The following is a 22,664-nucleotide window of genomic DNA, read 5'->3' as shown; positions in this document are numbered from 1 at the left end:
TTATTTTTATGAACCCTCCAAAAAATAAAGATATTTTGAAGAAAGCTGGATGCTTATATCCATTGAATTCCATATTATAAACTATTATAATGGAAGTCAATGGTTAGTTTTTAACTTTTTAAAAATATCTCTTGTGTTCAAAACTCAAACAGGTGAGTTAATGATTTTTAGATTAATTATCTCTTAACAATCAGTAAATTAATGATTTTCTACTAATTTATGACACTATTGTTTTAGCATACTGGCACATTACTTAATAATCTTCCACATAAGAAAGAATATGCTAAAGGATTTAAAGAGAACAATGCTAAAAGAGAATTAGCATTTTTCACATTGAAAATATAGGGATTAATTAAGTTGAACTCAGCATTTGATTCCTACAAACACATTTATAAACTATTTGGGTTCGGTTGTAAGGCATTCCCATAATCAGATGATGCCAACTTCCTGCCATCTTGCTCTTAAGCACTGCCCAATACAAACTTAAGTCGAGTCTCCGAGGGCTGCTAATAAGATAATTACATTTGAGACGTGCTGACAGCCTCCTCCACTCTCTTCTTAATCACTGATTAGATCACATTTTAAATCTTTGCTTTGTATACTTGGGGTTTAAGTTAGGGTTAGGTTATAGTATTTTTAATTTGCTTTATACAAAAACAAAAGAAGTCTATAACATATCCTAATTTAGATTAGCAATGCATATGCGTGTGCGTGTGTGTGTGTGTGTGTGTGTGTGTGTGTGTGTGTGTGTGTGTGTGTGTGTGTGTGTGTGTGTGTGTGTGTGTGTGTGTGTGTGTGTGTGTGTGTGTGTGTGTGTGTGTGTGTGTGTGTGTGTGTGTGTGTGTGTGTGTGTGAGCTGATAATTAATCCTTGCTAATCTCTTTATGGTGACTGACTCAGATGAGCTCTGACACATCAACAGACAGAAGTCATCAACTTGCTCACAGGTCCCGCAATCTCCAAAGGCCAGGAGCGGATATTAATGATGGCAAAATCTACTGAAAGTAGCCTGAAGCCATAACGTAATATCTCATCCCACTGGAGATAACAGTGAGCTCTGAATTTAACTTAGAGGTGGGAATGACGTTATTGTGTTTCAGAGATGTGGGTGAATGTTCGGTGATGAGCGTCTGGACTAAGGCAGATGTACATCACTGGGTCACGCTGGGCATCTGAGGACGAATTAGCGGTCTTGCTCTATTTAGCAGTCCTTGGCTTGTGATTATCAGCCGTTTGGAGATGCTACATGATGCTTTTTTCCCCACAGTTTTCTGTGAGGGTTTTAGAACAGGGGTTTTCTGACTTATTTTCTAAAGTCATTATGCAGAATTTTTTTAATTGAAGTTCTTCTTGCATTTTTATTTATGTTTGTTGTGTACAAAGTTCATTTTGAAATTGAATGATATTTTACAACTGCAGTTATGACTTTTTTATCCATAAGAGCCCAATTCAATTATATAAGCATAAAATTATTAAGTATTAAATTTAAGGGACCTATTATACACCTGGCACAATTAGGCACAAGACAAGTTTGGCACGATTTTCAGACCAGTTATGCGCTTATGTTGGCCCAAGCACTTACACATTGCTTAATACACACAGGATGAACAGCAACACACAAGTATCTTTACAAATGAAATTAAAGGATTAAAATGTTACAAAAATAATAATTTTTTTCTCTTTTCAGTTTTTGCATGACAATTTGCAGTTGTATAATGTTATTATTATTTTTATTATTAGTAGTAGTATTTTACTATATGCTTATTTATAATTGTTTTAATAAAAACAAGTTTAGATTTGTCCACCTGTCAGGTTTTGGGGTCGTCTGCGTCACCATATGGGGCAATGTGTAAGGACATGTGTTTGAAAATATAACTGGGTTTTTGATCACACTTCGTTATTATTGTTCATTTATTCATTTGCTGGAAATTAGAACTGAATTTAGAAATAGTTTAGAAAAAAATCTTGTGCTTAACAAACGAAATTAAATATGTAAGCTAATGGATGTCTTCAGTAAAGTGTGTACAACACTGTTTCCTTATCCACGATAGTAATGGAGTAAAGTAAAGAGTAAAAGTAAAGTAAAGAGAAAGTAAAGAGGCAGAATGGAGGAGGCTCATTCTCTGTTTAACTGTTTTCTCGCTAGTGAACCATGTAAATGGCAAATGCGCCATGGTGCGACACAACTGACTCTTAAAGGGAATGAGAGATGATTAATGCATGTTATGCTCAACACACCCATACCATATTAGAGAATAAGCACAATCCTTTTAGATCATGCCCCGCAGGGCAGAGTGTATTTTTTCCATCCTTAAAATAGCAAAAGTGGATTCGGACATGCCCTTAATGCTTTTGCATCATGCAATTTAGACTTCTAGATCGTTAAAATAGAGCTATTTATCTTTTGATTCCATATGTTATGACTGTCTAAAATCATAAATATTAAAAGAAAAAGAAATGCTTTTTATAACTAAATTCATGAAACCACTTATTGTAATTACATTTAAAGGGATAGTTCACCCAAAACTAAACATTGTATCTGCATTACTTACTTGTTTCAAACTGGTTTGACTTGGTTTTTTCTGTTGGACATGCAAAAAGATATTTTGAAGAATATTTGGAACCTGTAATCCTTGACTCTCATAGTATTTAATTTTCCTACTATGGATGTCAATGCTTACTTTAAAATGTCTTCCTCTGTGTTCAACAATAAAAAACAAAATTCTAAAGGTTTGAAACCATTTGAGGATGAGTAAATATTGAATGCATTTTTGCGTGAACTATCCCTTTAATACATTTTTATATGCAAATTTAGCTATTTTGGCCATTACCTTTCCTCCTACCAACTTATCAGAACGTCCTAGCAACCATTTGTCAACCATTGAAAGCCCTAGCAACCACTATTGCATGTATTTAATGACAAAGCCACATTGACACAAAATACATTTTAAAAAATCGATGAAAAATAGACACAAATATGAACTTCCAACCCATTAACCTATATATTTACTGCGACTCTTCCAAGTACAACATTCTTCAGGATCATCGTTCTGGTTGTTCCTGGACGAACATTTAGAAGATCAGTTCCCTCTGATTTTTAAGAACGAATTAGTGTAGAATTTATTTCTGTTCCTGATTTTGATAAGAGTGTTGTTCCAGGACTAACAAGGGATGTTGATTCAGTATCGCGTTCCAGCACTTGGCTTCATGTTGTGTGTGTGCTTATACAGTAGGCTTGGGCGGTATCCAAATTTTGATACCGTCAAACCGCCTCCATATTTTACCCCGGTTTCCGGTATTACCGGCGTAATAAAAAAATTATGACGTAAGGCTCAGACAGCGTCACCAAACTGTTGGCTTGAGCCTAAACCATTCAGAAACTGAATACCTTCTATGCGACCTTAGGCTCGCGGTCAGAGAGAGAGAGAGAGAGAGAGAGAGAGAGAGAGAGAGAGAGAGAGAGAGAGAGAGAGAGAGAGAGAGAGAGAGAGAGAGAGAGAGAGAGAGAGAGAGAGAGAGAAAGAAGCGACGCACAGCACCTCTCTCTCTCTCTCTCTCTCTCTCTCTCACACACACACACACACACATACACACACACACACACATCTCTCCCGCGATTTATTCAGAAATTTACTCCTACACCATAAGAAATCTGGCCGGCTCCCGCGGGACTGCAGCGGGAATGCAGAGCTGTAATCGGGCAATAAAAATTATACCCGATAGGTCCCGAGTCCGACAGGTACATTTGGATTGACAGCTTTATACAGCGCGAACCCGTTCACAGCCCGACATTATTCAAATGTGCTCATGCACACAGCTCTATTGCGTTTTTTTCAAGAATGAGTCATTTATGTGTTTTAACATCATTTATTCGTAACAAACGTAGACTAGGCTATGTGCCACTTGAAAGTTGGAACAAAGAAATAAAGTCCTCTGTAACATCGTAACATATCAGCACTCAATAGGTCTAGGTACATGCACTTAGCCTTTAAATTGGCCAACACACAAATGAAAAAAAAATCTTTCTTAACAAATCAAATTAAAATAAACTCTAAATGATGACGGGTATTTTGGCAATAACGAAATTAAGATAAAGGCTCTGCAAGTTGTTTCTCAACTTCTCTTCACAATCTGGCATTAAGGCGGCGGTGAAGCTGAATATTAAAAGAATAATGCCACCATTAGCCTGTATACTCTGTCTACATTATGATTATATGGTTTAATTAATATTTATCTATAATTGAAAAACCCTTTACTCACCAAGATTAGGCTACGTGTGTTTGTGGAGGAACATTATTAAATCCACAGGCTTTAGCGCAGTCCTGCGCTCACGGGCTAAAGCTGCGCTTTACTGCAGCTACAGGTCGAGATGCAGAGTTCTGATCTGGCTGATTTTGCAAGTTTTGGGTCGGATTGTTTGTTCATCTTCTACCAGTCAGGAACATCCATTTAATTTTCCATGACGGCAGTTTTACTGTAGCGAGAGGACTCGACTTTTTACCTGTCAGCTTGCGGTTTAGGGCTCTACCGTAATACGCAGTGTATGAGCGACCGCGAAATACTTGCGGCTGGAATGCGCTCTTTTTGAGCTAGTGACTGGCTTGACCGCCGTAATAATTCTCTTTTTTTACTACTTCATCATCATTTGTTTCATCTTTGCAGGGATGGATTTTAATGCAGGGATTTTGATTTTTTCGGGTCTCGCCGGGTTCGGGCAAAGATCTTTAGCTCTAATGCAGACCTCTCGTTCATATTAACCATGTCTCCCTTCTGTTCAGTCGAAACTCCCAAACTGCAGGACACTTTGAAGCGCGACACGTCACGTCACGTCACCTCTCCCTCTCCCCCTCCCTCTCCCTCTTCCTCTCTCTCTCTCTCTCTCTCTCCTCCACACTGTCCCGTGATGACAATCACACATACGTTTTTGTAGGCATTAAATAAAGGATATTTAATATTTTATGACGGTATAACGGTATTGAAACTGACACCGTTGCTATTTTTAGATCCCGCGGTATACCATAATACCGAAATACCGCCCAAGCCTATTATACAGTAGAACTTCTGAGCTCTTACAGTATGTCACAGCAGCTCTGAGACCAAGAGAAGTCTCCCATGTTCAGCCTGACCTACATTTGCCGCATATGGTGATTTGCATGGCTCACAGTAGCCATGGATTAAATAAAAAAAACTAGATCATTCATGACACTTCTGGTGCACTGCTAGAAGAGCTAGTAGATAAAGGTCTGGATTAAACATTCATGACTCCTTTTTTGTCTCTAATGCAAATCTTTTACATCTAAAATAGCACCTCACACGCAAAGATGCATAATGCTCTAAAAACAATGGGTCACTCCAGAGACTGATAAAGGAAAACATGGGATGCACAGTAACAAAAGATTTTGATGGAAGAGGCAGACTTGAATGGCCTCATTGTATTCTTAATTGTTCACGGTTCATGAGAAACAATGCGGTCTGAAGAACTTTTTCTGTCTCTTTGCAGGCGGTGTTGTTGCTGGGAGCAGCAGCATTGGTTTGTTTGGCGCTGGACCTTCTCTTCCTCCTTTTCTACTCATTTTGGCTGTGCTGTTGCCGCAGGAAGAACCATGACTCGCCCAATGCTGACTGCTGCTGCACAGCCTGGTGTGTGATCATCGCCACGCTCGTGTGCAGGTCCGTGTTTTTTCACTCTCATACACCTTCTTCAACTTTACTGCACCCAAGCACTCATAATGTGGCAATACACATCATGAAGTCTAGTTAGTTGGGCATCAAGAAAATAAAAATGTGACTGCAGTCAGTCCATCTGGGAGTTAACCTAAACCCAAAACATGCTCTTAACAGTAGGAGTAAATTGAAATGGAGTTTTATTGTCTATTAGGGACATGATTGTTAAGAGGGTTCGTTTACCTGGGCATTAATCATCCATCATATTGTTTGCAACATATAACTGTAACTTACATTCTGCTGTTGAAGGATTTGTGTTAAATGAAAATAGCTTTTCTTTAATAATTGAATATTAAGATGCATTTATTTAATGATCACTGCTCAAATAAAAACTATAGAACCATTTATTTGTTACATTAGGGAGTTTTCATGAGCAGTTTGTTTTCATTTAAACAAATATTTAGTTTTTAGAATTCATTTAATATTAGAGTGCAGCCATAATTTAACAATTACACTCATATTTCAGATACTTCATACATTAAAGTGTGTGAAGTATCATTTACTCACATTTCACTTTCGAGTTTCTTCTGTTGAACACAAAAGAAGGTATTTTGAAAAATGCTGGTTGATGGCACCAATTGACTTCCGTAATATATTTATGTTTTTTTTTTCTACTATGGAAGTTGATGGGTACCAGCAACCAGCATTCTTCAAAATATCTTCTTTTGTTCTCAAAAGAAGAAAGAAGCTCATAAAAGTTTAAAACCTCATGAGGAAGAGTAAGGCCCAATCCCAATTCTATTTTTGTTCCCCTTCCCTTTGGCCCTTGAAACAGAGTGTGAATGGGACAGCACTACAGCGCCTGCACTCGTCTTCATATGTCATTGCGATCTCTTCATATGAGATCAGACTGTGACGACTGCTGTAGTTATTCCAGCTGTGTTATTTTTTGGTATTTATCTTCAGGAAATCACTGAAGGCAAAGATATCATGTTATTCTGATGATATAATGTGGCAATAAGATTGTAACTGGACTGTGCATTCACACTGTGGCCATATTCTTTTGTGTAAACACACGAAAACAACATTAACATTATAGCAGACACTGTATAAAGCTCATTCCCTGCCACTAGACTTTTCTGACCGGGTATTTGAGTGTCATCGAGTTACAGAATGTTGTGACTATACAGGAGTTATTATTAGGGACTATAGATAGCAAAATTTAGCAGTTTTTATTTTAGCATTTTTTAAAGCATAACAGTAAAACACTAACGTCATTATGAACATTAAAACATGTGCTTGTTTGTTGTAAAAATTCATAACAAAAATGCTAATTTGTGCATCTCTTGACTTCTGGGTGCAGCTATGCTACTGTTAAATTTGGTGTATTCTGGGAAATTTTCTTACCCCCTGGTTTCAAGTGTGGTCCTGAAAAATCTCTATTTGAAGGGCTATCTAGCTGTTCCCCTTAGCCCTACTCCTATAAGCTAAAGAGAATTGGGATACCCCTAGCCCTTCATGTGAACGTGCAAAACGAGGGGGAAAGGCTAAGGGGTAGAATTGGGATTGGGCCTAAATGATGAGGTAATTTTCATTTTTGGGTGAACTAAAGATCTCATCAAAAATAAGCATTTGGAAGAAAGATAAAAGAATATACACAGGGAGTGATGTTTTTATGGGTCATAGGTAATGAAAATGTACCCATTAAATCTTTCAGCCGTTTCTGTGTAAATCGATCCAGTTTCTAATTTAAGTTAAACATGTCTATTTTAATTCCAATCCACATATCAATAGATAATCTCTTCAGATATCCATTTCTAGTTAATGTTTTTTTGCTAGTCACATTATTATATTCATTAAATATTCATCTCTTTTTTCTTTTTTTGCAGAATACATTAAAAGTACAAGATTTAGTTTTCTAGGTACATTATCAAATCACTTCAAAACTGGACAATCAAAGAAAAGCAATCAAACGCTAGATTACTCATAACACTACTCCATTGTGTTGCTGAATTAGAAACACTAAAGTGCTGCTGGCTTTATAATAATAATATAATATAATAACTGGTTGTCAGGGAAAATGTTTTTAAATTTAAATGAAATGATAATTATGACAGCAAGATACCTAATGATATATTACAGTACATATGTAAATGCAATATGCTCTTGCAAAATATTGAAAATAACTGTTTAGTTTCATTGATTACATGCTGCATAATTAAATTTTTTTTAAAAGACATAAAACATTTCTGTACTATGTACTGTTCATTTCAGTGTGATGTTCATTAAAGTTTATTATGAACTTTAATTCATAATTAAGTGAAAGAGATGATCTGTTTAAGCATTCTGCAACACTTCTTCTTGCACTAATGCATTCATTTGAAACGCCACATTACAGAGCATTACAATTTATTATTCGAGTTTCACTGTACAATTTATTCAGTGTGGCGACATGATGGCTCAGTGATTAGCACTGTCGCCTCACAGCAAGAAGGTCGCTGGTTCGAGCCCCAGCTGGGTGGTTGGCATTTCTCTGTAGAGTTTGCATGTTCTCCCCTTGTTGGCGTGGGTTTTCTCTGGGTGCTTGGGTTTCCCCCACAGTCCAAAGACATTCAGTGTAAGTTAATTGAATAATCTAAATTGTCTGTAGTGTATGTGTGTGAATGAGTGTGTATGGATGTTTTCCAGTACTGGGTTGCAGCTGGAAGGGCATCTGCTGTGTAAAACATATGCTGGATAAGTTGGCGGTTCTTTCCGCTGATGGATAAAGGGACTATGCTGAAGCTGAATGAATGAATGAATGAATGGATTTATTTAGTTCACTACAAATATTTAGTGACTTAGTGAAAATGCATCATTGCAGGAATGTGAAATAAATAATAGTATCTCTTAAAAAATGTAGTCAATTCATTTCATCCAAATAGTATTAGCTGCCAAAATTAGCACATAAGCTTAGATGTATTAATCCTTTCATTGCTCAGGATTGTTCGGTTGTTTGTTGTGATTAATAATTGACACTGCCCTATTTGACATTGATAATTATCTTCGCCATTTTTAATGGTCCTTTTTAAACTTGTATAAGCCAGTACATATTAAGACGTTCATCTGCAGCGTTTCTGGTTGTGAAAGCGTGCCTAATCATTCCTGCCAGATCTCTATAAATATGGAGAGGTGAGAGGTCAGATCAGGCTGGTAGTCGTTTCACACTGAACTCTCAACACAAAGGTTAAGTGGGTTTAATCAAGTGTCTGCATTAGTCAGGGGTTAGACTCAAGTCCACTGAATTGTCCCGCAGTGACCCTGTTTAATAATACCAGCTGCTATTTTCTGTGGTCAGGATGTAGAAACAGAGTGGATTGGTTTTGAAATAGAAGCCTTAGAGTAATTGAATGTAAGAGGGAGAGTTTGCTGCTTTGTATCTTGAAGCACTACCAGTTGGGAATTTTGCACTAAGCTCAAATTTGGAGTTCTTTAATTTATTTAGCCTACATTTTTGTGAAACTGCCAAAAAATACTTAAGCATACATTTTGCCTGAAGGTTATAGGTAAAATGAATGCTACGGGGCAGACCTTTGTTCTTTTTCAAACTAATGATATATACTGCAGAGTAGGGCTGGGGCCTAAATACCAGTGTTTGCACACAATATCTAATGGTAATCAAATAAAAAACATATACTTTGGGGTTCATTTTCCACAGTTTGGTTTTCATTTACTGTTTGCTTTTTGGTTTCTTTGTTGACTATTTTCTGGGCTCTTATCTCTCCCCCTGATCAGATGATCTCCTCCCCTCTGCTGTTCCTCCCTCATCAGCACTCGTCTGTCCTATATCTGACTTCAGTCTTTGATTGACAAACAAAGAAGAGATTATTCCCCTTAGAGAGAAATGGACGCAGAGGAACCAGAGAAAAGAACGTCTGATTGATTGAGAGAGATGTAGATAAAGCTTAACGGGGAAAAGCGATGGCTCCATGGCCGAGATGAGAGAGCTCATGCCGATATGATGGCTCAGATGAAACACATTGTGCCTCATGCATCATTAAGCACGTCAGATAGTGCACACATGCACTAATGCACACATGTGCAAATGCTCATGGGGTGACCTAAAATACTGAAGCCCTTTTCTAAAACCTTAATCTCTTTGATGTTTTGTGCCTTTGAGGTTTAGTATCTGAATAAATATGTTCACGTTTAGAACCATTTAAAATATGGGAATTATATGATTTCAGTGTGTTTTGTTCAAGTAAAGAATTTTTAGCACAGGGAAAAATGTTGTAGTAAATATTTTTACTCATAATTTCATTCAGTCCACTATTTAAAAAATAAGAAACACTCGCTCATATTTTTTTTCGGCTTAGTCCCTTATTTATCAGGGTTGCCACATCAGAATGAGCCGCTAACCAAAATAAGAAACTAATTTTTAAAAATTTTGAAGTAGAAAGACTTTAAGTCTTTACTTAAAAAAAAAATGCTGGGTTCCACACAACCAATTTGTGTTGGGACAACATAAAGGTATTAAGTTAACTTTTTAGTTTTTACAAATTTAAGTGGATTGAACATAAAACAATTAGGTTTTCCCCAAAAAACTTCAAGAATTGTGTTGCTTCAGCTCATTTAAAATAAGTAGTTTAAACAAACAGCCAACATCATTCTTTTTAGTGTTTATTTTACAATTGATAAAAATCATGTTCCACTTAAAAAAATTAAATAATGCTGATTTATCCATTTTTGAAGCATATTAAGCTTCCCCAAAAGTTTAAATGTCTCCAATTAGAATCACCATTTGCCTCAAAAAAGCTCAAAAGTGGGTCCCACTTTATATTAAGTGGCCCTAATTACTATGCACTTGCACCCTTATTACAGAATGTACATAAATGCTTTTACGCTGTACTTAAAGTTTAATTACTTGTAATTACTTCTGTAATGTATTTATGTAATAATGTTTCTAATTATACTTTTGACCCATCCCTTACCAGTCTTAAAACTGACCCATAGCGCCAAACCTATCCTGTCCCAACATATGGTCATTCTGAAAATGAAGCCCTGTATACGTTTCTGGAGATCGCAAGTTATATAGCCAGAAGTACGTATGGCTGCATGTCAGATTTAAAACAAATGCTAGGTTGCAGAATGATGCTCTTCCTTTTCGCGCTTACCAGCTGACCACTTACTTCTGTATGGACGGCTTTCCCGCTGTTACCAGTTTGTCCAGTGGCTCGCAGCGACGGGGTTCGAGACCAGTAAAGCAATTGAGTAAGACAAAAAAAAAAAAAAACAATAAAAAAAGTTTTTATTTAAGTAAAACACTAAATAAAAGGGTGACAATATGGAAAAAAACTGAAAACGTGGTAAAAATCAGGTAAGGGCTTTTCTTTTTTTGGATTGCTTTTTAAAACTGTCCGTTGGGTTGAGGGAAGTGAGTGGGCGGGTCAATCGGGGCTTCTGAAAACACTATTGGTTGGGTTTAGGGAAGGAGGAGAGTGGGTCAGTCGATCGGCCATTCAGTCAGTCAGTCGTCAGCGGGCGAGAACAGCAGGCACTCACAAGAGAAATTTGAGATCTGAAAAGGTATACACAGTGACCTTCTCAAAAAAACAAAAATAGCAAAAAATGTAACTCCTAGGACGTATTTTGCAAATGTATATAGCAGTACGTTTTCAGAATGAGTCTGGGTTGACCTGTCCCCAACTCAACTCAACCATATCCCCCATCGATAGGACCAGAAGTGTTGTGCAAAACAATATGAACTTTTTTTTTTTTGAAGTGTATGATAGTAAAGACCCAAAAGTGCTTAAGTTGTCTGTTCTCTTCTCAGGATTATAAAATATCAAGATTAAATCGATGCAATATTGCTTCACATATGAATGCATTTATATTTTCTAAGCTGTCTTGATGATGTTTACTGAAAAAACAAACAAAGAACACCATTATCTGAATGCTTTTTACTGTCCCATTTTTCCCATGTATGTGTTTTTTTTTTCCTGCAAACACTCAAACACTGTAAAAAATGCCACACAATTGGTTTGTGTTGGCACAACATGACAGAATTGTGTAAACTCATTAGTTTTTTACAAATTTAAGTGGCTTGAACAAAAACAATTAAGTTTTCGCAAAAAGAAAAACTCAAGAATGCAAACAGCAAAACAGCAAACTTATTTTTTTGAGTGTAAAACAATATGTTCTTCCTCTGCATTCTTTCTGTTTCCCTCTGTCGCCCTCACGTCAGTTCTACTCCCCCCCCCCCCCCCCCCCTCATTTCCCGTGGCACCGCCCCCTCTGTGCCTTGGAGGTGTTGCCATAGCAACAAAATCAGATTTTGAACATTGGAGCTGCGAGATGAATAATGCACTGCAGGTCTCTTTGCCAGTGTGTGTGTATGTGTGGGCTCTGCGTATGTGTGTGCCACAGCCGCATAGTGCTGTTATTCAGGATCTCTTATCTAACACTGCCAGATTCTCATAAAGATGCGTCTGTTTCGGTCTTTTTGTATTCGTGTCCACTGTTTAATTGCTTCAAAATATCGCAAGTATTTTGTCCTGGTTTGTCCTCCTAATTGACCCATCAAGCCAGAATCTATTCTGTTTAAAGCAGCCAGGACTCATAAAAAGTAATGGCTCATTTTTCCACATCAATTGCATTTACCTGAGTTGATCTTGTTAAGAGTAAACGTCAGAGACTGTTTGTCCTGACTCTTCACATTTACGTTTGAAAGTGACCTATTTATGTCTGAGTTTACTCCATCTCTGAATGAATCCACAGAGATGTGCAGATTTAATCAGATTCTATCGCACACACATCATAAAACTCTACACTGAAATTGATCTACTATTTTATATTCTACATGTTACTTTAATGAACTTTCCTTTGAAGGTTTTTAGGGCTTTTTAAAATCATTTGTTATCAGTTAAATGTGATTATTTTTGGATTTATATTTGGCACTCTAGCATCCCAGAGTGCCCCTATTATGCTTTTTGGATATTATCTTTCATGTAACATAAGCTGTTTGTGTATAAAATGTCTACAGAGTTTTAAAGATTGCCTACCGAAAGAAAGAACTAATTCTGAATTGTCTTGAGTTTTGGTCTTCCTGTTCAAAACTATGTAGGTGTGTAACAGATTTGCACAATGCCAGCCAATTATGGCCCGTTTCCCCTTAGTGGTATGGTACGGTATGGTACAGGTACCCTTTTAGTGGGCGTGGTGTATGACAGAAAGTTTCAGTTGATGTCATTCTTGCTAGAGGAAAACTCAAAGTAACGTAGTATGTGTTATTTCACACATCATATGAGAAGCACTTCTCTATAAACAGATGCTTTATACACACAAATACTTGTGAACATGATTTGATTATACTGTAACTGCTGATCAATGATTATAATATACTGTAATGTCTGCAATTCTATAAAATAAATAAATAAATGAACATATATGAACACATACAGTTTCACAGAGATGGGTTGCGGCTGGAAGGGCATCCGCTTTGTAAAAAAACTTGCTGGATAAGCTGGCGGTTCATTCCGCTGTGGCGACCCCGGACTAATAAAGGGACTAAGCCGACAAGAAAATGAATGAATGAATAAATGAATGAACACATACAGACCCCTATAGTCTCTGATATGTTACCAATTACAGAAGAACTACACACAGCAAACATTCAGTCCTTATTTGGGTTTAACAACAACATGAAACATAGCCCATGGTCAGTGTAAACCTCTCATCTGTATCTTTATTCTTCAGCAGCACATGTAACCTCTTGTTAGAGTTATTTTGTCATTCCCGAGTTCGTAATAGTGCAAAAGGTGATGATAATAGTTAAACATGGCAGTTTGTTCATCTTTCAGGTTGCTGAAAAAATCGTTTGCTCCTTTGTTTTTTTATGCTACAATAGGTTTGTCCATTTCTGAATAGATCGAGTGTCAGAAGCACTTCAATAATCATGCGTTATTATCATCAGCTCAAAAAGTTCTGTATTTTTAAATATAGAAGCTCGAGCACTCTGGAGATAATGAAACCGCTAACACTAGATGGCCTCATAAACAACAAGAGGACAACAGGTTTACCTTCTTGGCTTTGCGGTTGTTCATCAAGAAGGGGACAAGGTTTGTTTGAGCTTGGGTCAACCACGGCTCGTTATTATATGTATATATTATAATGATGAAATATCTCGGCTGTGTATTTAAAAATGGCGGTTCCTTTGTTTTTATTCTCCTGTCATGTACATGCACTAGTGGCACTTCTCTGTAAACTAATAGCATTCAGCTGCATGTCTAGCTCTGCCTTTTGGTACCCTTTTGTTGTGCTAGGTACCCTTTGGAAAGGGTACCCAAAAATCGGTACGGTACTGTTCGCTTTTAGGGACCTTTTGACAGTGGAAACGGACATCAAAGCCAACCATACCGTACCATTCAGTGGAAACAGGCCATTAGAGGTCATTTTTACTGTTTGTATCACTGCTTTAAAAGTGTCCTCCAGAGCTTGTTTCTGCCATGAACTTCAAGCTGTGGGCCAATCACAACAGACTGCTCCGCATGACCAATCAGAGCACATTATAGTCTCTCAGCGGGATATAGAAGTAACAAATCTTTAATGTGAATGTATATTAACAAAAATGGACGTCCTTTCAAAAATCTTTTATTCATTCATCATTTTCCTTGATCGTAGTCCCTTATTTATCAGGGGTTGCCACAGCGGAATGAACCGCCAACTACTCCAGCATATTTTTTATGCAGTGGATGCCCTTCCAACCACAACCCAGTACAGGGAAAAACCCATACACTCTCATTCCCATTCACACTCACACACACACACACACACACACACACACACACACACACACACACACACACACACACACACACACACTCACTCATATACTACAGCCAAATTTGTTTATTCAATTTACCTATAGCGCATGACTTTGGACTGTGGGGGAAACCGGAGCACCCGAAGGAAACCCACGCAAACATGGGAGAACATGCAAACTCACAGAAATGCCAACTAGCCCAGCTGGGACTCGAACCAGTGACCTTCTTGCTGTGTATAATATTGGTGCTTTATACCAACTCTGAAGCACTTATGAATCATCATACATGATTAACTAGATTTGGTTGTTATTACTATTGATCTCCAAAACAACAATAAACATGTGCCCCACTCACATGATCTAACAGATGAACACACAAGCCAGGGATTGTGGTGTACGCTGTTAGAGTGAAGGTTTCTGGGTAAGAGTGGGAAAGCCTCTGTGAGCCACGTGACACATGACCTTAACAAAGAATGACAGCTTGACCTCTCTCTCGGTCTCACACACTCCTAAGCTTATAAGAGCTCTCCTGCCTAAATCCTCTTGTGTTGGAGTGACAGAGACAAAGAGTAACACATGCAGGAAAATGTGCATGTGGCATCAGATAAAAAAAAAAAGCTCCTGCACACACGCTAAAACTTGCCAGGGATTAAAGTACATGGGGGGAAAAAGTGATGCTTTTGTTTAAATGAATGTTTATTTTTTTTTACTTTTCTATTTATTATAGTAAGTATTTGTAAGTATTTAATGCATCTCTACTAAATAAAAGTAATTTTTTTTGATAAAGATCATATTGACGCCAAAGATTTGAACTCTTGTGCATATGAAAAGTTCAGATGCAAAAGCCGCTAAACGCCACTTCCGCCAAAAATGAGATATTGACATTGGGTGAATGCTTTAGGCATGCAGTACATGTTCAACAAATAGATTTGCTTCAAATCATCTAAATCCTAGGGTCAGCTCATTCAGAAATAACAGTTCCCCTTCGGTTGGGGAACTTCAGTGCCATGAATGGGAGGATTCGGATCAGAAGCCGCTTATCTGGAGAGTATTGAACGGGCCAATGAATGAAATTAATTGGCAGCGTAAGCTTGCGCAGGTGTGCGACATCTGCAATCATCTCAGCATATAAGCACACCTGAAGCCAGCAGACGCCATCCTTTTCGCTTCAGATCCTTTCTGAGTGAGTCGATGAGGGTTCCTCTTGCTGATCAGCACTTCAGAGCGAACGAGTGTGTCTCCCGGTCCAGAGTGGGTCTTCGCGGTGGCAGACGGTCGAGCTGGGTTACTCCCTTGCCTGCGGTTCTTTGGGTCCGGTCCTCCAGAGCGGTGCGTATAGTTGCAACTTTCCTAAAAGAGCAACACAGTCGTGCAGCACGTCCTTTTCAGGATGGCGCTCCGACTGTGCGTTTCTGGATGCGGGGGTTTCCTGTCTCCGGATGATGGACACGATCACTGCATTGCATGTTTGGGGGTCCAGCATGTTAATGCGGTGCTCGCGGGCGGTTCATGTCGTCATTGCGATGCCATGACCGTTGCACAGCTAAGATCGCGGCTAACTTTCGCAAGAGAGCGAGCCACCCCAGTTGCCTCCTGTTCTAAAAAAGCAGCGGGCGCTCGGGCAGATCTGAGGGTTTCAGCGGGAGCTAATCCGCCGCCCACGGGCCCGCGGACCTCTCGCTCCTCACGGCGCTCCATCCAAGCTTCGGGTGGTGAGAGTGATCCGTCTAACCAGATGGTAGCTCTCACACTCGCTGACACCGGAGATCAGATGTCCTCCGCGGCATCGGAGGGTGGGCTTTCACTGTCCGACGAAGATCCGGACCCGCTCGCCCCCTCCGGGCAGGTGAGCGCTGTCAAATCGGATCCTGAAGCGGACATGTTAGCCGTGCTTTCCCGGGCTGCTTCGGCCGTGGGGTTGGAGATGGTTTATCCCCCAGCTCCGCGGCCGGACCGACTAGATGGGTGCTACGTAGAGGACCAGAAGGCGAAGCCTTCGAAGCCTCTCGTCCCCTTCTTCCCGGAAGTGCACAGTAGGCTCACGCAGTCCTGGAGGGCACCTTTCTCTGCCCGTGCTGCGAGTGCCTCCGCCCTCACCGCCCTTGACGGCGGAGCTGCCAGGGGGTATGAGGCGATCCCGTCAGTGGAGCGCGCTATCGCGGTCAATCTTTGTCCGCGCGGCGCCTCTACGTGGCGGGGTTTGCCCCGCCTCCCGTCCAAAGCCTGTAGGTTGTCTGCCTCCCTCGGAGCCAGAGCTTATAAGGCTGCGGGCCAGGCTGCTTCTGCTTTGCACGCGATGGCCACCTACCAGCGCTACCAAGCGCAGGCGCTGGCCGAGCTGCACGAGGGCGGGTCCAACCCAAGCTTATTACATGAGCTGCGCACCGCGACCGACTATGCTCTTCGGACTACTAAGTCCGCCGCGTGTGCGCTGGGGAGGACGATGTCCACACTTGTGGTTCAGGAACGCCACCTCTGGCTAAACCTGGCCGATATGCGCGACGTTGACAAAGTTCGCTTTCTTGACTCGCCCATATCCCAGGCTGGCCTGTTCGGCGACACCGTCGGTGAATTCACCCAGGAATTCAAGGCGGTGAAAGAGCAGTCGGATGCGATGGGCAATGTCATCTATCGGCGTGGCCGTAAGCCCGCTCCGCCCGCCGAGCCATCCACCTCCGCTGTTCCTCGCCGAGGGCGCCCGCCAACGAGTGCTGCCCCGCCCCCGCCTGCGCCTCCGGCCAAGCGGGCGCGGCGTTCACCTCGAAAGCAGGCAGCCCCTCCTGCCCAGGGCGCCGTTAAGTCCGGTAAACGGACCGCGAAGCGTCCCTGAGACAGGCCATCCGGAGAAGAGGAAACTTGCTCTTTCCCCGCTGGAGGGCGGGGCCCCGATAACAACGGTACTTTTCAGTGCCACCAAAACATCAGTAAAAGAGCACTTTTTCCCTTCCCCGGATGTGACTGCACGAGTTCTGCCAGTCCGGGACGCGCTGCCTTCCGGCTCGCAGACTCTACGTGCTTCGCCAGTGGCTCACGAGCGCTGGGGGGACGGTCTCCCTTCCCTCAGCCCTCCAGCCCCCTCTCCGGAGTCAGGGTGCGGAGCCAGAGCGAATCGCTCTCCTCCAGCTTTTCCGCGGGACCCTCGTGCTTCCCGGATCAGCACACCCACTCCGCGCTGCCCCACCGCTGGTACGTCAGCGATTGTAGCGATGACTCCATTAGCGAGGGCTCTGCCTGCCTGGTTAGCGCGGGCCAGCCCCTCGCGGTGGCTCATACGCACAATCAGACTCGGTTACGCGATTCAGTTCGCGAAACGGCCCCCCAAGTTTACGGGCGTGTATTTCTCCAGGGTCAACCCCCTGTCCGCCCCTGTCTTGCGAGAGGAGATTGCTGCCCTCCTGGCGAAGGGTGCAATCGAGCCGGTTCCTCCAGCCGAGATGGAGAGTGGGTTTTACAGCCCATACTTCATCGTACCCAAAAAGAGCGGTGGGTCACGGCCAATCCTAGATCTGCGCGTTTTGAACCGCTGTCTGCACAAGCTGCCGTTCAGAATGCTCACGCAGAGGCGCATTCTCCAATGCGTTCGTCCTCGGGATTGGTTTGCAGCCATAGACCTGAAGGACGCGTATTTCCATGTCTCCATTCTTCCACGCCACCGCCAATTTCTGCGGTTTGCGTTCGAGGGTCGAGCGTGGCAGTACAAGGTCCTCCCCTTCGGGCTCTCTCTGTCTCCGCGGGTCTTCACCAAACTCGCGGAGGGTGCCCTAGCGCCCCTTCGGCTCGCGGGCATTCGCATACTCAGTTATCTCGACGACTGGCTGATTTTAGCCCACTCGCGGGAGCAATTGATTATGCACAGGGACGAGGTGCTTCGGCATCTCCGCCTACTGGGGCTTCAGGTCAACCGAGAAAAGAGCAAACTCGCCCCCGTGCAGAGGATTTCTTTTCTTGGGATGGAGCTGGACTCGATCACCATGGTAGCGCACCTCTCCGAGGAACGCGCTCGCCTGTTGCTGAACTGTCTGAGGGAGCTCGACAGCAAACTAGTGGTCCCACTGAAGTTCTTTCAGAGGCTCCTGGGGCATATGGCATCCGCAGCCGCCGTCACGCCGCTCGGGTTGCTCCATATGAGACCACTTCAGCACTGGCTTCACGATCGGGTCCCCAGACGCGCATGGCACGCGGGCACACACCGGGTTTCGGTTACTGCGCTGTGTCGCCGCGCCCTCAGCCCTTGGAACGACCCCTCGTTCCTACAGGCCGGTGTGCCTCTAGGACAGGCGTCCAGCCATGTTGTTGTTTCAACAGACGCTTCCAACACGGGTTGGGGGGCCGTGTGTCGCGGGCATGCGGCTGCGGGCCTCTGGAAGGGTGCCCAGCTGCATTGGCATATCAATCGCCTAGAGCTGTTGGCAGTGTTCCTCGCTCTCCACCGCTTTTTACCGGTGCTGGAGCGGCAACACGTGCTGGTCAGGACGGACAGTACGGCGGCGGCGGCGTATATCAACCGCATGGGGGGTATGCGCTCTCGCCGCATGTCTCAGCTCGCCCGCCGTCTGCTCCTCTGGAGTCACCCGCGGCTGAAATCGCTGCGCGCCATTCACGTCCCAGGCACGCTCAATCGTGCAGCCGATGCGCTCTCACGACAGCTGTTACGCCCTGGAGAATGGAGACTCCACCCCGAGTCTGTTCAGCTGATATGGGCGCGATTCGGGGAGGCCCAGATCGATCTGTTTGCTTCCCCCGAGAACGCTCACTGCCAGTTGTTTTTTTCCCTGACCGAGGGCTCTCTCGGCACGGATGCACTGGCCCACAGCTGGCCTCGGGGCATGCGCAAGTATGCGTTTCCCCCAGTGAGCCTGCTCGCGCAGTTTCTGTGCAAGGTCAGGGAGGACGAGGAACAGGTTCTGCTAGTTGCGCCCCTTTGGCCCAACCGGACCTGGATATCAGAGCTCTCACTCCTCGCGACGGCCCTCCCCTGGCGGATCCCTTTGAGAGAGGACCTACTCTCTCAGGGACAGGGCACCATCTGGCACCCTCGCCCCGATCTTTGGAACCTCCACGTGTGGTCCCTAGACGCGAGGAAGACTTAGGTAACCTACCGACTGCGGTGGTTAATACCATCACTCAGGCTAGAGCCCCCTCCACGAGGCGCGCCTACGCCCTGAAGTGGAGTCTATTCACTGAATGGTGCGTCTCTCGCAGAGAAGACCCCCGAAATTGCCAGATTAGTGTTGTGCTCTCTTTCCTTCAAGAGAAGTTGGACAGCAGGCTGTCGCCCTCCACTCTCAAGGTTTACGTGGCCGCCATCTCCGCTTATCATAGCGCGGTAGCTGGCGGCACCGTGGGAAAGCATAACCTGGTCATCCAGTTCCTTAGGGGTGCTAGGCGAATTAATCCATCTCGCCCCCCTCTCATGCCCTCTTGGGATCTCGCCCTCGTTCTCACGAGTCTGCGATCCGATCCCTTTGAGCCACTCGAATCAGTATCTCTAAGATTTCTGTCCCTGAAGACAGCTCTGCTGGTTGCGTTGGCCTCCATCAAGAGGGTCGGGGACCTGGAGGCATTTTCGGTCAGTGACTCGTGCCTGGAATTCGGGCCGGATTACTCTCACGTTATCCTGAGACCCCGCCCCGGTTATGTGCCCAAGGTTCCTACCACCCCCTTTAGAGATCAGGTAGTGAACCTGCAAGCGCTGCCCCCGGAGGAGGCAGACCCAGCCCTTTCTTTACTTTGTCCAGTTCGCGCTCTGCGCATTTATGTGGACCGTACTCAGAATTTTAGATCATCTGAGCAGCTCTTTGTCTGTTATGGCGGTCGGCAGCAGGGAAGTGCCGTATCGAAACAAAGATTATCCCACTGGATTGTGGATGCCATTTCACTCGCTTATTCGAGTCGAGGTCAGCCGTGTCCCCCGGGAGTACGTGCACACTCCACTCGGAGCGTTGCATCCTCTTGGGCGCGTGCACGCGGCGCCTCTCTAACAGACATCTGTAGAGCTGCGGGCTGGGCGACACCCAACACATTTGCAAGGTTTTACAATCTGCGAGTGGAGCCGGTTTCCTCAAGGGTATTAGGTAACCCTTTGGTGATTGAGGAGACAACTCGGTAGGGTGTTGAAACACGCTTGCTGCGCCATTCTCCCTAACACGGAGGTACGTGCGCCTTTTTTATCTGTCAGTAAAGTTCCCCGTCAGGTGAGCCCTGCAGATTCCTCCGTGGCCCCCAGCACTGACTCAGCGGAGGAGTCACTTGCTGGCCCACTACGTTGTAGGTCTGCCCGCTGGTCAGCCCGCGTTTTGGGTATAGGTGCCTGCTATGCGTGATCCCCACTAGGCGATCCCATATGCTTATTCCGCCACGGTTAAGTCCCCCCCCTGGGCGGACCCGTGTCTTCCCTCTCCGCTAACCACTCTTTGCTATGCGTACTCCCCCTTTTTAGGGCTAGTCCATAGGTAAATTCTGCCATCTATCCCCCCCTTGGGTAACGGATGGCCTCCGCAGCGTCCTCCCTATCGGGATTGCACGCTTCCCAACGTACTGTCGTATTTCCTAGAATTATCTAGATGCTCACGACTTCCCAAAAAATATATCTAAATCCGTAAAACTTCTGTTGAAGTAGGATAAATTAGGGCCAGGGACACGTTGGAGGACCGCGCCCCCCATGATGTGGGTGCGTCACGCTTGCTTGACTATCTCCTCATCGGGGGTGTTGGTAAGGTGCAGTCATTATGGCGCTTTCCATATTCTCCCATTCATGGCACTGAAGTTCCCCAACCGAAGGGGAACGTTCGAGGTTACAGAAGTAACCCTTCGTTCCCCGAGGAGGGGAACGGAAGTGCCATATTCCGTCGCCATAATGACTGTCCCTTAGCTGTTTGAAAGTCTCTTCAGCTTAAAAGGATGGCGTCTGCTGGCTTCAGGTGTGCTTATATGCTGAGATGATTGCAGATGTCGCACACCTGCGCAAGCTTACGCTGCCAATTAATTTCATTCATTGGCCCGTTCAATACTCTCCAGATAAGCGGCTTCTGATCCGAATCCTCCCATTCATGGCACTTCCGTTCCCCTCCTCGGGGAACGAAGGGTTACTTCTGTAACCTCGAACGTTTGTTGGCAAAAGCTGCTGAACGCCGCTTGCCTTTGACAGCAAGAGCCGCTATATCCAGAGAACCAATCAGAAGGTGCGAATCGAATCATACGTTTTCAATGTAACGGTGCGCTGATATGCCTGCTTTATGAGGAGACATACTCTGCTTTTGATTACAATTTTAAAAGACCGAGTTTGATGAACCTGTCCGACTGTCAGTGAATGGCAAATGAAAATGTCCCTTACTTCAAAACTCTGCATTATTAGCAAAAGAAAACACAACGTACAGTCGGAGGTGTAGCATGCATTCATAACAATTTTTTGCACAGCGCGCTACTTTGAATGAGTCTGATTTACTATACGTTAAATGGCAACTGCGTTTCATGAAAGACCAAGTTAAAATGCCGTTCATTTATCCCACATGGATGCTATTAGGATAAACAAGAGACCAAGGCCTTAAGTATGGTGAGAATGAATGAATGACAGCTTCTAAAATTGTCTGAGAGGCATCCCCTTTTTGCCCAGTAGGCCTACCTTGTGTTTTATTTGCTAATTTAAGCTATTTTTAAAAGATAAATATAATATATAAAACTATACATTATGTGTATTACTTCATAATACATACGTCTGATAAGCTTTTTATATTAATGGACAATGCACAGATATTGATGTTTCATAATGTTTTATACTACATTATTTGAATCACCACGCTTACAATGTTTGCAATGTTAACATTGTTCTACTTACATTAAATCTAAATCCTAAATATCAGAAATGACAACAGATTGTTCAGATTTAGTTAATGTCAGTTTTGATGTCATTGATTAATGCTTTTTTTTTGACAATTTTATTCATTCATTTTCCTTCTGCTTTTTCCCTGGTTTATCACAGTGGAATGAACCGCCACTTACTTGACACATTTATGTATTTATGTGGCTTGTTTATGTGTTTTATGTTTGGTAAAATTATTTCTAATTGCGTCTTTAGTAATTTTCACCTAATTACAATGTCTTGTCCCAATAGGTGGATTTAGAGGTTGTTGCATAAAAAGCAGACGTGGATTTAGCTGGTTTTGAAGCAAAAGAAAATCTACCTTGTTAAAAAACAAAGAAT

General features: G+C 43.0%; 1 protein-coding gene across 4 annotated transcripts in view; it reads left to right on the top strand.

Annotated features, from left to right (window-relative positions):
• ttyh3b (tweety family member 3b) overlaps nt 1-22,664 on the top strand; it is a 69,070-nt gene that overhangs the window by 12,675 nt on the left and 33,731 nt on the right. For all 4 annotated transcript variants that reach the window (XM_073949201.1, XM_073949200.1, NM_001431093.1 and 1 more), the window contains exon 3: nt 5,501-5,670. In XM_073949201.1, coding sequence (XP_073805302.1) covers nt 5,501-5,670 — 170 coding nt within the window. The remainder of the gene's footprint in view (nt 1-5,500; nt 5,671-22,664) is intronic.

The sequence above is a fragment of the Danio rerio genome, chromosome 1 (genome assembly GCF_049306965.1).
Source record: "Danio rerio strain Tuebingen ecotype United States chromosome 1, GRCz12tu, whole genome shotgun sequence".
Classification (NCBI taxonomy): domain Eukaryota; kingdom Metazoa; phylum Chordata; class Actinopteri; order Cypriniformes; family Danionidae; genus Danio; species Danio rerio.
This window is presented reverse-complemented; position numbering and strand designations above follow the sequence as displayed.